Raw genomic sequence first — 14,929 nt, forward strand, 5'->3', positions numbered from 1 at the left:
CTTGAAGAGACCTTGTTGATTAATTTATATATATATAAATTCATTACTTAATTTCTAAGTAATATTTTGACTTCCTCCCAGGGTTGATAGAACATTGGAAGTTTAGACTATCAGAGAGAAGAGGAGATGTGTATGTGCATTTTCATGTGTGTGTGTATACAAACAATAAGAATGGATTCACAAAAGAGATAGGCAGACCCAGCTAGGAAACATGGCAGAAGGGATATACAGTAGATCGTATCTAACTCCACGTGCACGCGGACATGCACTTTTCCTTACAACTTGTGCTTCCCCTCCCAGCTGAGAGAAAAGAATCCGCTCGAACAGGATGAAAAGGAGAAAAAAGAAATAGGACTTATTTTGGAGACTTCCCACAACCTACCCTATCTCAAGGCCCCAAGTTGTAGGATCAAGCATGAATATCTTGCTGCCCACTGGGTTATGAAAGGGTTTTTTTTGGCTCCCATCTCCATCCCAATTACTAATTTCTGTTAAGCTTGCTCCTTGTTCAAATGTTGAGGTGGCAGGTCCTAACCCTGGTGTCGTCGCACTCCTCTGCCTTTCAGGGGCATCCTGGGCAAGGAAAGCCCCCCCCCCCTTTTTAAAGTCAAGATGGCAACTGCAACCATATAATCCAAATTGCCTATTTTATGAGACCCCCCCCAATTCCTGCTACCTTCAATCAATAACACAGTACTCTCTATTCACCATTATTTCCTTCTCAACTCCCCCCCCTCTCTCTCACACACACACACATACACACACCTACACACATACATAGAACTGCCTTGTATATTGGGGAGGGGACTGGGCTCTTTGTAAAAAGGACAGAGGCCTTGGGAAAGGAGTTGGATTGTATATAGCCCATTTAAGAATTAAAGTGTTCTGTCAGGGCTGCTAAAATTATATGAGACAGAGCCAATGAGAAGCTGAGATCAGAGGGTATATTCAATTCGTTGAGATATTGCCAGCCAGCAAAGATTATAGAAATGCTTTTTAAAAAACCCTAATTTTGGCAGTAGAAGGACATAGGCAAAAACAGAATAGGATGGGATGTTATGAAATATACTCATGTTTCTTTTATAAATCCAGGGACAGCTGGAAAAAAAAAAGAATTCATCTCTTAAAATAGCCATTTGCCCTTAGTACAGACACAATTTAAAATCTGCCAATAACCTCCTTAAAGAGCTGTGATACAAAGCAGGAGAAATGCACAATAAAAACCAAACCTGAAAGTTCCCCAAATCCATTTAATTGGAATAAAGAACATTCACATTAGTTCAGAACCCAAGTTGGAGTAAGAATGGAGAATATAACTACACTGTGCTACAATTGTTTTGCAAACTCAGATGGCTCGTTTTTAGCGCTATTGACTATTCCTGGCCATGCACAGGCTATATTTGCTGATTTTCCAAAAATTGCGATTTGAAACGGTACTGTATTTATTATTGAAGCTTTAGGTAATTCTTGGCATTCGGCATTTTTGTTTCTTTATTTACTTACTTTTCCCATTTCTCTTTTGAGCAAATTTCCAAAATGCCAGCTGCCCAGTAAATATACTATAGTATAAGCACAACGTAGTTTGGATTTCTGGATCCTGAATTTCTAATTTGATTCCACATTTCAAATTTAGATTTGGCTCATTTTTTTTTTTAAATACAGATTTAGGGGAGCATTTTCCAAAAGTTCGTCTTGTAACAAAATGTTTATTAGAATTCTGGTAAATATTTTCACCCCAACTCATGAAAATGTTTTTAAAACATTGACTGGTTACATAAAATGGAAAAAAAATCAAAAAGAAGAAAAAGTAACGGGAATGGAAACTTTTAATTTCTCTCCTACACAGGACATCTTCCTACTAGCTCTGTCTCATAATTTTAGCTTAATGCCACCATGATACTGTAAATACTACAGAAGAAAAAGCAGGGGGGAGAAAAATAAGTTTCAAGGCAAGAAAGTGAGGCGGGGGTCTGAAAGGGTTCAAGAAAATAAAGACCCCCCACCGTCCCACTAAAGGAATCAGATTAAATCCCTCACCCCCACCGGCTCCTGCCCGGTTTCTCTCCTCATGTGTGTTTTCCTTTTTTTCCCCTTCAGTCCATTGTCTTTGTTTTCGGTCCCATGTTGTGTTTTCCCACCCACCTCTTGTTCTTTTGTGGATTTGTTTCTGTTTTCTGTTCTTCGTTAGCTATTTACAAGTTCACAGTATGGGCCTCTCCCAACATGGCCACTTTTTGCCCCAGGGTGAGTTGGGGTCATTAAATATAGACCAATCTCCATCTCCCGACCCTGTCCCTTGCCTCCCTGGTGGGCCTTGACCCATCCATGGGGCTGGTTGGCTCCTCCTGTCCATTAGGGGTGGCTTTAGCTATTTCCAGGGGGCTGGAGGTGGCTTCTTTCAGCTGCTTTTTCTCCCCCAGCCACCCATGTGCTGCTCTCCTGCTCCATATGTCATGGCTGCTGTGGGGACGGAGTTTGTGGTTGCTGGACTTGAGTCCCGTTAGAGGAGACAAGCTTCTTGTCCTTGGAGCCATGTCGATGTTGTTCGGTTGGGATGTCTGATTCAGAGCGTCGAGACGGCTGGCAGCTGCGGGTTGGGGTGCCTGGGAAACGGAGCTGCTGCCCATTCTTTTCATCTAAATGTTGAAGAAAGATCAAAGATTAGGTTTAATTTCACCACCAACGTCCCTTCATGACACCAATTGTCCAGAAATGGGCCTCATCTTCTTTCTGTCCTCTACTGACATCCCAAGACAGATGATTTCAAAGTGGTACTTAGACTCATTTGTTAAAGGAAATACACACTTTCAGAGTCCAAGTGCCACCTTTTCCCATATATATATATTGTGGCTGAAAGCATTCCAGGACCAGAGAGTAGAGGCAGAAGATGCTGGATCAGAAAAAGATTAGTTCAGCAACTCAGCAGCCAAATAAATCAACTGGAAATCTTTTGTTCTTTCTACAGGCAGATTCTCAAGGCAACCAGCCTTCCCTATTTTGTTTCCCCACCACATGTTTCTAAAAGTCCTTTGGATCTGGAGGCTCCACTTAGCTTTCATAAATACCAGCTATATTAACATCTACTGGTAAACTCTCACAATATGTTCCTTTTAAATGGATAGGTGGATGGAAGATGTACCATCAATCTGGTGCTCTTAGTAACTACACAGATAGCTTTTCTTCTGGGTGGTAAGTGATCCTAGATAATATATTTTATCTAATATATGGCAAAGAATTCAAAAGGCATTTTGTAAAGCATCTTGGGAAAGTTGCATTTTTAAACTTCAAGAATTTTCCCAGGTTGTCCCAAAGGCATGGAAATGCTCAGAGAAGTCAATATACCCAATACGATGCCAGTGAAATGAAGTGAAGCAATAGCATATGGATGCACATACACATACATACAAGTAAACACAAAGATAACCCAGGAAAGCAGTTAAAGCAGATGCAGTGAGCTTTCTAGATGATGAAGCAGCTGCCTCAACATCTCAGAGAGGAGTACTCCATTTGTGCCAACACGCTTTGCAAATTGTCCTTTTGAATCCTCTGCGCAGCCTTAGAAATTCACCTAACTCATTCAAAAACAAGCAGGAACAGTCAGTTGTTTGTATGATAAACAATGATATACAGCAGTGGTCACCAACCGGTGGGCTGTGAGAAGATTTTGGTGGGCCGCAAAGAAATCTCACCCCAAGAGCACCCCACAAAGCAATTAATCCAGGCTGTGCAGAAACACAAGTGCCTGTGCCTCCCACATGCCCCGCGGGAACCCTCCCCACTCACTCCTTACCTGGTAAACTTGCCTGCTAAATTTCTATTTTTCCTTTTTCCAACCATCATCTGTTCTCTGTGCCGGGAGATTTAGATTAGCTTGGAAGCAGAAAATGGTGGATTTCTTGCTTTCCAGCTCGTCTTTAGATCTTTGGCTCTGCTTTTAAGTACAGCAGAACCTCCCTTAGGACTGAAGGTTTGCTTGCAAGCAAGTTCAGTGCAGACTCACGGCAAACAAATTTGAGAGACTGAGCTAGCCGATGGCAGATAGGTAGATAGATAGGTAGACAGGTAGGTAGGTAGGTAGATAGATAGATAGAAAGATAGATGGATGGATAGATAGATAGATAGATAGATAGATAGATAGATAGATAGATAGATAGATAATTGAATGATTCTGTGAGGAACTCAATCTGCCTGCTTTGCCTGATTTTGGGTAAAAGTTGTTCTTTTATTAAAAAAAATCAATATTTACATGCATGGTGTGTTGTGAGTTAATTTTGTGAGTTTGCTTGCGAGCAAATTTTATGTGACAGACTGAGCTAGCCGATGGCAGATAGATAGATCTCTGAATGAATCTGTGATTCCATGAGCAACTCAATCTGCCTGCTTGCTTTGCCTGATTTTGGGTAAAAGTTGCTCTTTTTTTAATAAAAAATTTCAATATTTATATAAATATTTATAATATTTACATACAAGCCATGCCCAGCCAGTCACATGACCACCAAGCCACACCCACAAATTAGGCCACACCTGCAGAACCAGTTAGTGGTACCTGGAATCTAAAATTATGAGTTTGTTGGTCCCTGAGGTCCAAAAGGTTGGCGACCCCTGATATACAGTAACACCTACCTGCAAGGGCTTGCACAGAAGGCTGGTCATGTGTGCTGAGTAGTTGTGCCTGAATCGTTTCCACAACCCGCTTAAACCGACGGCTGGGACCTAGAGAGGCAGAAGTAGGAACAGAAATGGAACAGATTCCATTTCTAAAAGGTCTAAAAGTAGGACACCACTCAAGTCCAATGTTGGGAAGAGACTATTGTCTGTACTATGTAAGTGTACAGTACATATAGTCCCTTCAGGATTATGAGTTGCACTACAACAGCTAGGAAAACAGCTAGGAACAGCTAGAAAAAATGAGTCTTTTCAGAACAGAACAGAATAACAGAGTTGGAAGGGATCTTAGAGGTCTTCTAGCCAACTCTCTGCTCAAAAAGGAGACCCTACACCATTCCAGATAAATGGCTGTCCAATTAGAAACCTCCAGTGATGGAGCACCCACAAGTTCTACAGGTAAGCCATTTCCCCTGTCAGGAAATTTCTCTTTAGTTCTAGCTTGGATCTTTCTTTGATAAGTTTCCATCCTTTATTTCTTGTCCCATCTTCAACTGCTTTGGAGAATAGGTCAACCAGCTCTTCTGTCAATATTTGGCAGCCTCTCAAATATTCAAAGACTTCTATCAAGTCACTCTCGTCCTTATGTTTGTTAAACTAGACATATTCAGTTCCTCCAACCATTCGACGTGGGTTTTGGTCTCCAGTCCCTTAATCATCTTTGTTGCACTTTCCTATACTTTTTCTAGAGTCTCAATGTCTTTGTTGTATTATGATAATTAAAATCTGGACCAATGGCTCTTAAAAACCTCCAGATGTTAGAGAAGGTGCAATATTGCCTCTGGAATTACTGCTCCCTTCCTGCTCCTTTCACACTACTTAGTCTCCTCTGTAATGGTTAGAAAACTGTGAACTTAAAGCCAAAAGGCACAATGTGCATCGCACACACAGATACATACATGCACACACCAACCTGGAATCTGCTTCTTTAGGCTTTGTATGCTTTTAATCAGAACTGCAAAATCTGAACATTTGTAAAGTCCCAAAAACATTATGGTTCCTAAAGATGACTCAAAGCGGGAGGGAGGACTTCCAGCTACCCACCTGAGATGAGGGTGAAGGTGACTGAGTAGATCCCACTGTCCTTGTGTGCCTCTCCCCCCTCGGAGTAGCTGATGTCAACTTGGAACTTGACAGGTTTTTGGAAGACGGAGGGGCCACCCGATGATTTATATTCGGCCCGAAAGCTTGTTTGGGATATAACGCTGTGACTCAGGCTGGGGATCTGTAGATTAAGTGGAGGCAAGCATTGTCAAGCTATAGACATCAAATGAACAAAAAAACTCTTCCTTTTAGTGTCCTGTTTACTCTAGCCTTCTCCACCCATCTGCCCTCAGTGTCAACAGGACCTCATCCTACCAACTAGCTCCGTTTAACTTTTCAGAATCAATCCCAGCCCTCTCCTTTTCTTCCCGTTGAGCCCTTACTGAGAGGAAGGCGTGTACAATATCAGCCTTGATGGAACTCAGGGGTTTGTCTTTGATGACCACAAAAATTTGTTCTTCTTTGTCTAAGTTGATAAAATTTCCAAACCAGGATTTCTTGGCAAGCCTGCAAAGGAAGAAGAGCAGAACAAGGAAAGCAAGGCAGTTTGGAAATAAATCTTAGAAGGATGCTTTGCTTGTCTCCGTTGAAGATGGTTCAAGGTATTTCTCCTACCATACGTCGTGCAGTTATAAGGACATACATTCTTGTGATGTGTTTTTGGTACTGTACGTTCATGAGAAAGAGGGAGAAATCTAGATTTCACATATTAGTGAACATTAAACACATTAATTCTGGGATAATATCATCATTTGGAAAAGCATTTGTAAGAACCATGAATGGAAGAAGAAAAAATGGCTGAATTCACCTTCCTCCTCTTGGTCTGTTCTAATACTCACTCTGGGGATGATTCTGGTGTAAGACTAGACATTTCTTCTGGTGTGGGAACTACAAGGAGAAAAGGAGTAAATGTTAAATGGAAACAAGCTGTTCTCATTTCCTACCAATTGCAACTGTTCATAGTGACCGAGTGGAGCAAGTGGCCAGTTTTAAGTTTCTGGGTGTTACCATAAAAGAGGACCTGACCTGGAGCACTCACATTGCAGCCCTGGTCAAAAGGGCCCAGCAGAGATTATACTACCTGAGGCTTCTCAGAAAACAACAACTGAATGGAAAACTGCTGGTGACCTTCTACCGCTGCACCATAGAGAATATCTTAACTTACTGTACCTCTGTATGGATTGCCAATTGCACAATGGCAGATAGGAAAGCACTCCAGAGGGTTAACGTCATTGCCAAGAGGATCATTGGTTGCCCTCTCCCCTCTTTGGAAGAGCTTTATAGCTTCCGCTGCCTTAAGAAAGTTCAAAACATTCTCAAAGTTCCATCTCATTCTGGGAACCCTTTTTTTGAATTATTAGTTTTTTTGATCTAGCAGATGGTACAGGACAATAAAAACCAAGGACAAAAAGGCTGAACAACAGCTTCTATCCCAGAGCAGTAACTACATTGAATTCTACTGTACAGTGCAATATTAATGCAATATCAGGGGTTTCCAATTCAATTGTATAGAATGCAAAGCATGTGTGTTTGTGTTTTATTTGTATAGTTATAATGTACACTGAAGATGGCATTTAACTTCATTGTACAAGGTGCAATGACAATAAACTAAACTAAACTAAACTAAATTACACTGTTCAAAGCAGCTCATTTGCTACCAGATGTTGAGCATAAAAGCAGGAAATTGCTTTTATTTTTCCATTCTTGTAAGAGTTGGAAGGGACCTTGGAGGTCTTCTAGTCCAACTCACTGCTCAGGCAGGAAACCCTGTACCATCTCAGACAAATTATTGTCCAATCTCTTAAAAACTTCCAGTGTTGGAATATTCACAACTTCTAGAGGCAGGTTGTTCCACTGATTAATTGTTCTAACTGTCAGGAAATTTCTCCTTAGTTCTAAGTTGCTTCTCTCCTTGATTAATTTCCAAGCATCCAGACATTCCAGACATAAAAAGATCCCAGGTTCTTTTAAAGTCATTTTAAAAGACTTCCAGACTAATACAAAATTACATATTGTTATATTACAACTCTCTGAAACCCATCCTGCTGGCCAGGTCATCTGAGAATTTAGTTCAGCAACATCTGGATGGCCACCAAAGTTTTTCATCTCTTCCTTAAATAGTGCTTGAGTGGGATGATACCTGAACAAAATGAATTATTATTTATTTTGGCAAAAGACAGTATCCAGGTACCACTTCCTAACTTTAAACATTGCCTTCCTTCATTTAACACATTCTATACACACATTCTAGGCAGTCCTCATTCAAACTCTACTTCTTGACCGCACTTGTTGCTTTCTTCTTGACTATCTACAGCAGTGTTTCTCAACCTTGGGCATTTTAAGATGTGTGGGCTTCAACTCTCAAGAGTTCCCCAGTCAGCACAAAGCCCACACATCTTAAAATGCCCAAGGTTGAGAAACACTGGTCTACAGCCATGCTCAATTCTGATGTGGCTTTTTCTCTTTATCCTCCAGCACTTTCCCAGATAGACTGCTGCTGTTTGGGCATGTCTTTTGCAAGTTGAGAAGTTGTGGTTCTATAATTAAACAACCACCACACATGCATCATCTCAGGGAAAGTATAACACACTCACCTTGCAGTTTCCGACGATGGAAGCGTGGGGAACCAAGGAAGCTGTTCTTGATAGAGTTCAGGCGAGTTTTCCACGCCACACCGGCCACACCAGGACTGCTTGGGGGTGTTCCACACGGAGTGCCGCTGGGGCTCTCTTTAGGCGTGTGCACAGGAGTGCCGAGTGGAGTGGGGAGGGGGCTTCCCCGAGGGGAGGGGTGGGGAGTGACCTGCAGTACAGATTTGGGTGGGGGTTTAGTAGAGGGGAAAAAGCAATGGGGAGAGGAGGGTGGGTGAGGGGGTGGAGAGTTGGGAGGCAGGGGGAAGGGGGTGGAACATCGACTCTGGAGGGCCCCCTCCCTCGCTGGGCTGCCCTTGGCAGGAAGCGTCTGAGTCTTCACAGGGGCAGGGGGAGGTGATGGGAGAGAGAAGCTGAAGATGGGGCTCTGGGTGTGGGGAGAAATGGGAGGGGAGAAAGGTGAGGAGGGGAGAGCCGTGAGATGGGAGTGAGCAATGGCAGGTGACAATCTCATAGCCTATTCCCAAACGGTTTCACAATGTGGCCCAGATTTTTAGTTTGCCCTACTGTGGCTTGGACATGTTACTCATTTTTTTAAGGAATCAGCTTGCCTCAAGTTCTTAGGTCTTTGTTCACCTACCCCATCTTGTCTATATGTCTTCATCCATGCTGTGGCAAAGGTAACATCCCTGATTCTACCATGAAACTATATATGGTTGTCCCCCTGCAGTCAGTCCATACTTTGCCACTTAATCTTTTCTTGTTCCCCAAACTGAGCTTGCCTTTCAACAAGACCAATTTTTTGCAATCTCTCTCAATTGGCTGTTTTTCCTACAGAATGCCTACTATCAACTCTAAACCTTTTCCCAGATAAATCTCAAAACTCAAATTATTGTAAAGAGACACTATCAACCCTAAGAGTTTCTCCGTGCCACCTTTTTCTGTATGGTCTTATTATGTTGCACACAGAAATTTGCTTGGATCTCAACTGCCAGAAATACATTATGCTGGTAATAACAGCACTTTCTAATGTTTAAGGGTAGGATGGGTACTTGACATTTTATGGCATAATTATCTGCTTTTTAAAAGCTATGTTTTCCACTGCAGATATAATCATGGTTCATTGCTGAATGCCAGCTAATAATAAAGCTAACACCTCAAGTGCTACAAGAGATAACACAAAAATATGGTTGATCGTTGTTCTGGTAGTCCTCGACTTATAACCATTTGTTTAGCCACTGTACGAAGTTTCAGTGGCACTAAATTCTATGATTGTCATTTATAACCTTTCCTGCTGGCATCTGACAAGCAAAGTCAATGGGGGAAACTGGATTCACTTAACAACTGCAATGATTCGTTTAACAATAATGGAAGTTCATAAGATTGGGTGCAACTCATGTAACAACTACCTTAACTAGCAACAGAAATTTTGGTCCCAATTATGGTTATAAGGTGAGGAATATGTATGCATGGGCTTGGTTACTAAATAACAGATATCGGTACATATATAGAAGACTAATAAAGGAGAATATTTGTAACTCAGGGTTAATTCCAAGGCTCCTTAGTGCTCTCTGAGCTTACTTATTTTCTTGCAGACATTTCATTACCCAAACTAGGAAACATCATCAGTTCTCAGCTGTTCTCATCAGCTCAGAGAGCACCAAGGGCCCCTTATACATATAGAACAAATCCACCATTCTAATGTTATCCCAGTTAAGACAGCAGGAACACTGCCATCTGAACACCAGTACCAACAGAGCTGATCTGGATCAGGATATAATAAATCTGAGTGAAACAAAATCAGGTGAAGATGAAGATGTTCAGGATGTATAACAATCTCAGGAACAACTGTCAACAAGAAAAGAGATTCCAGCTCTGTCTGGAAAGTGTCTGGTTCAAAAGAGGAATAATCTGGAAGACTTCTAAATCTATAACAGCAAAGAGAGTCAAACACAGATTCAGAATCCAGTGCAGGGCATGGGAGGGGAAAAGAGGAAATACTCTGGACTTTTTGTAATGGGACTCCAGTGGAACAGAAGAGCGACAGTATTAATTGACATTAAGCAAGAAATATTTATGGGAGAAGCAGATTGACTCAATGATATAAATCATCATGATTTTTCCTTATAACATTCTGCTATTTGATTTCCTTGGTACATGGAACCTTGGACTGATCTATGACCAACAACCCTAATTTATGTTTTGGCAACGTTCATGACATTTACCAACTGGATTTCCAGCAGTTTACAAATAGCTTGTCTGCTGATTCTGCTGACTCTGCTATCTGACTGCAACGTTTAGTTTAAAAGGACCATCTGCCTCCTGTAGTATCTGCCAATGCTTCAGGCCTCATTGTTTAAACAGTGCTATCTGGTGGGACCCAGGAAGCAGGGCCTTCAGGAGCAGAGTCTTCCCAGAGAACCACAAATCCCCTATCTCAATCTCATCTAAGCAAACCTTAAAAACCTCTGCTGCTTCCTCCAGGCCAGGGGTTGTGTGTGTGGTGGGCCTTTTCTGGGAAAGTTTTGTACTCAGGTCATGATTTGTGTTGTTGTTTCCAGACAAATATTGTTCTTGTTGCTTATATCATTCCAATATTCCTTTTATTATTGTATACCACCAGAGCTGTTATGAAGTTGGATGACCTTAGGAATTTGACAAATAAATGAATAAATTATGGGCAGGAAAGAACTGTGATATGGAGGAAAACGTGAATTCCCTTCTCTTTTACATGATAGTCTTCATCTGGATCTCCCAACACTGCAACTATTACTAACAAGCCAAAAACAAGCATTCATGGGCCAGCTGGTTGTTCACAAAGTGTCTGCAGGCTATGATTTTAAAAAGTCACAATGGTACGATTGAAGTTCTACTGCTTTTATGTGTAATGTGCATTAAAACACAGGGGAAGTTTGATCACATCATTATAGTCACTACTATTTTTTGACTACATCCCGCAGACATCCTTAGTTGCTCAGATTTGAGTCTACTTTCTCCAGCCTAATCTTTTCCAGGCATATCCCAAGATCCTATTCTGATGTAGTTCAACACCAGAAAGACTGTTATAATCTTGCATTTTGCCAGCCAGACTAATTATAATCTTATCCACTGGCAAATCAACAATGTACAGATTGCTTAAATGAATAACTAAATCCAAATAGGCGAGCAATGCCCTGCCCTTTAATCCTACCTCCTGCTTCAACACGTACCTCCAATTTTCCTCATCCAAGGTCTACATATACCTCACCCTTCCTTTCCTATTCTGTACCTTCCCCCTTCCCCCAATAGAAGTCAACAGGTGTAGCTTTTCCCTAGCATGGAAATGTAGTCATGAAAATGGGGTGGGAAGTGAGTTGTTCCAGATGTATCTTCTAGCTATCGTTCATGCACTGTACAGTACACATCACGTCTGCCAGGAAAACTAATGTAACATCCTCAACACCTCAGCATTTGGAACTAAGTGCAGGATGGGATGTCAACAAGACTGCTGAATCTAGGGATCATTTTTCCCAACTTCCTCTCCCTCCCAAAGCCTAATTTTTTTTTTTGTCCACCATTGTCTTTGTCATCTTTTGCCATAATTGCTTGCTGTACCCATCCATCCCTTTAACCAGCATACCATTTCTTTTGCCTAGCCGACATACTCACCCTGGGGCTACTGAGGGGACTAGAAGATAAGCCAGTAGAGGCACCACTTACAGATCGAGACCTGTGGGGGACAAAGACACACATGAGGATTAGTGCCGCCTTGGAAGGGAAGAAGATGGTGAAACACAGAGAAAAGGGTGGGATGCATGTGAAACATCACTCTAAAATAGCATTACAAAATGCTTTCAGCCACCCCACCGCCTGGCCCCAGTCAAAGGTATACCCTAAAGAAATGAAGAAGCTTTGGATATCACCAGCAGAAACTAGCAAAGAATTGCCAAATATATTGTATATCCTGAAATTCTTTGCTGTTCTCTACTAGTGATCTTTGTTGTACAGATAGTCTTTGATTTACAATCACAATTGAGCCCAATATTTATGTTGCTAAGTGAGACATTTATTAAATGAGCTTTGCCCCATTTTATAACCTTTCTTGGCATAGTTGTTAAGTCAATTACTTAACAATTACTGCATTTATCAAGTTAGTAACACAGTTGTTAAGTGAACCTGGCTTTCAAATTGACTTTGCTTGTCAGAAGGTCACAAAAGGGAATAATATGACCCCGGGACACTGCAACCGTCATAAATATGAGCGTCTGAATTTTGATCACATGACCATGAGGGAATGCTGCAATGGTCGTAAGTGTGAAAAATGGTCCTGTCAATTTTTCAGTGCTTTTGTAACTTTGAACGGTCACTAAATGAACTGTTGTAAGTCGAGGACAATCTGTAGTTGCTGTACAAAATATATACTTAACAGACAACATTTCATTTCATATAGAGTAAGACTACACTTTGGAACATTATGCAAAGACCTAGCTCTCTGAAGAAGCTGCTAATGCTAGGAAAGATAGAGATAGAAAGATAGAAAAGATAGAAAGATAGAGAAAAGGGGAAAAAAAGAAGACAACCAGCAGGAATGGACTCAGTAACAGTGGTGATGGGTGTACAACTGGAAGATTTCAAGGTTGGGACAAATTGTCTTGGAGAAGATCAGTCTATGTGATTATTAAATATTTAAAAAATGACTTGATGGGACATTATCAAGCAATCAAAATCTGCACAGTAAGAGACTATCAAAATATGCCAGTGATTTAGACCAGGGGTCCCCAACCACCGGTCCGCGGACCGGCACGTCCGTGGAACAAGTCCTACCGGGGCGCTGGTTTGCTGGACGCCGCCATCTTTTTGATGAAAAAGTGCTTCCGGTGAGCTTTTCTGCAGAAAGCTCACCGAAGCACTTTTTCATCAAAAGATGGCGGCGCCCAGCTAATGCCAGTACCGGGCTGCACCATAAAAAGGTTGGGGATACCAGGCCGCGGCATAAGAAAGGTTGGGGATCACTGATTTAGACTAGACGAGGAATCAAGAAAGTATTGAAAGAAAGCAGTAACAAACTACAGATAGTCCTCAACTTACATAGTTACACAGCACTGAAAAAAAGGACTTATGACCATTTTAAACATCTACAATCATTGCAGCATCCCCATGGTTATGTGATCAAAATTCAGGCACTTGGCAACTGACTCATATTTATGACAGTTGCAGCTGCCCCTTTGCAGCCTTCGGACAAGTAAAGTCAATGAGGAAGCCAGATTCACTTAACAAACGTGTCACTAACTTAACAACTGCAGTGATTCACTTAGCAGCTGTGGCAAGAAAGGTTGTAAAATGGGACAACATTCACTTAATTTAAATGTTAGCCAAATAAATTTGGGGCTCAGAATTGTGGTTGTAAGTCGAGGATTACTTTCTGTATTCCAAGACAAGAGATTTATATGTAGCTCAGGGCTGAACTGTGGAATCTTAAGTTGATTGTTGTTTGCAGATGTTTCATGACATCATCAAGGAAACAACCATGCTCAGAGAGCACCAAAGACTGTGTACTTTCATATGGTTGCCATGGAAGCAACATAATTAAAACCAGGAAGTTACCAAGTATGGAGCTTGATCATTTTTAAGAGATACATAGGTGCAACTTTTCCCCACATTTATGGCAGTATCTGGCAGGTCCCTCAAAGATAAATAGAATCGAAACTGATTAATACTTAGATGGAAGACACCAAAAAATCCTAAAACTGCAAACTGGTCTGAAAAGCTGAAGAAAAGTCCCAGAAGATGACAGTGATAGAAGGTTTCCATCCCGTTGCCAAAAATGCTACATGGATACGTCCCTGTGGTCAGCAAGAATTGAGTTTGATTTTGGAAAAATTTTATCTTAAAGGTGTATTATCATTTCTAGAACAGCTTTAGGGGGTAGCCGACCCTTAAAATGTTTGCAAAATCCATTTTCAGTGGCCAGGAAGCACACTGAAAAGACAGCAAAATCTCCAAATGCCAGATCTAAAGATCCTTCCCTGTCTTTCACACATACACATAGTTGGACACAAGCTCACCTCTGACTATGTTGTGCCATCTCTATGGCCCGTCGGGCTGGGACTGGAGAACCACCATCTGTGACACTCAAGACTTCCATGGACTTCCGCTCAGGTCGGCGTTTGCCATGTCGGTTCAGCATAGGGGAGTCAACTCGCTTCCGAGGAGGGTCTGAAACACATAAAGGAGAAGGATGCAACAAGGCGTCCCTTTGGGTGAACTTCAGAGGCTGGTGTTTATATAAGAAACATTCCACACTCAGAATAACAAATTGTTTGACTCCAACGTCCATCCACCATTCATTCATCCATCCATCCATCCATCCATCCATCCATCCATCCATCCATCCATCCATCTATCCATCCATCCTATGGTGATGTTACGTTAGCCACGAGACTACAATGCAAATATAGAGTAATCCTTAAAACAATTCATTAGTGACTTAGGATACAATAGCCCTGAAAAAGTGATTTATGACCATTTTTCACACTTATGACTATTGCAGCATCCCCATGGTCACATGATTTACACTCAAACGCTTGGCAACTGACTCACATTTATGACAGTTGCAACCTCCTGGGGTCATGGGATTATCTTCTGTGACC

The 14,929-nt window shown here is 41.5% G+C and overlaps 1 protein-coding gene across 6 annotated transcripts in view; it reads right to left on the reverse strand.

Moving 5' to 3' along the window:
- Positions 1–598: 598 nt before the first annotated feature.
- Positions 599–14,929, reverse strand: part of BRSK1 (BR serine/threonine kinase 1) — a 60,045-nt gene continuing 45,714 nt past the window's right edge. For 5 of the 6 annotated variants that reach the window (XM_087947521.1, XM_087947523.1, XM_087947520.1 and 2 more), the window contains 8 exons: positions 14,345–14,495; positions 11,949–12,009; positions 8,304–8,727; positions 6,549–6,597; positions 6,093–6,216; positions 5,710–5,890; positions 4,624–4,713; positions 599–2,636 (listed from right to left, as the gene is read on the reverse strand). In XM_087947521.1, the coding sequence (XP_087803647.1) occupies positions 2,452–2,636; positions 4,624–4,713; positions 5,710–5,890; positions 6,093–6,216; positions 6,549–6,597; positions 8,304–8,727; positions 11,949–12,009; positions 14,345–14,495 (1,265 nt within the window). In that variant the 3' untranslated portion in view covers positions 599–2,451. The remainder of the gene's footprint in view (positions 2,637–4,623; positions 4,714–5,709; positions 5,891–6,092; positions 6,217–6,548; positions 6,598–8,303; positions 8,728–11,948; positions 12,010–14,344; positions 14,496–14,929) is intronic. The other variant, XM_026677593.2, reaches the window with a different exon arrangement.

Source organism: Notechis scutatus, chromosome Z (assembly GCF_049901735.1).
Source record: "Notechis scutatus isolate UNSWTSFEM ecotype Mainland chromosome Z, rNotScu1.2, whole genome shotgun sequence".
In the NCBI taxonomy this organism is placed as follows: domain Eukaryota; kingdom Metazoa; phylum Chordata; class Lepidosauria; order Squamata; family Elapidae; genus Notechis; species Notechis scutatus.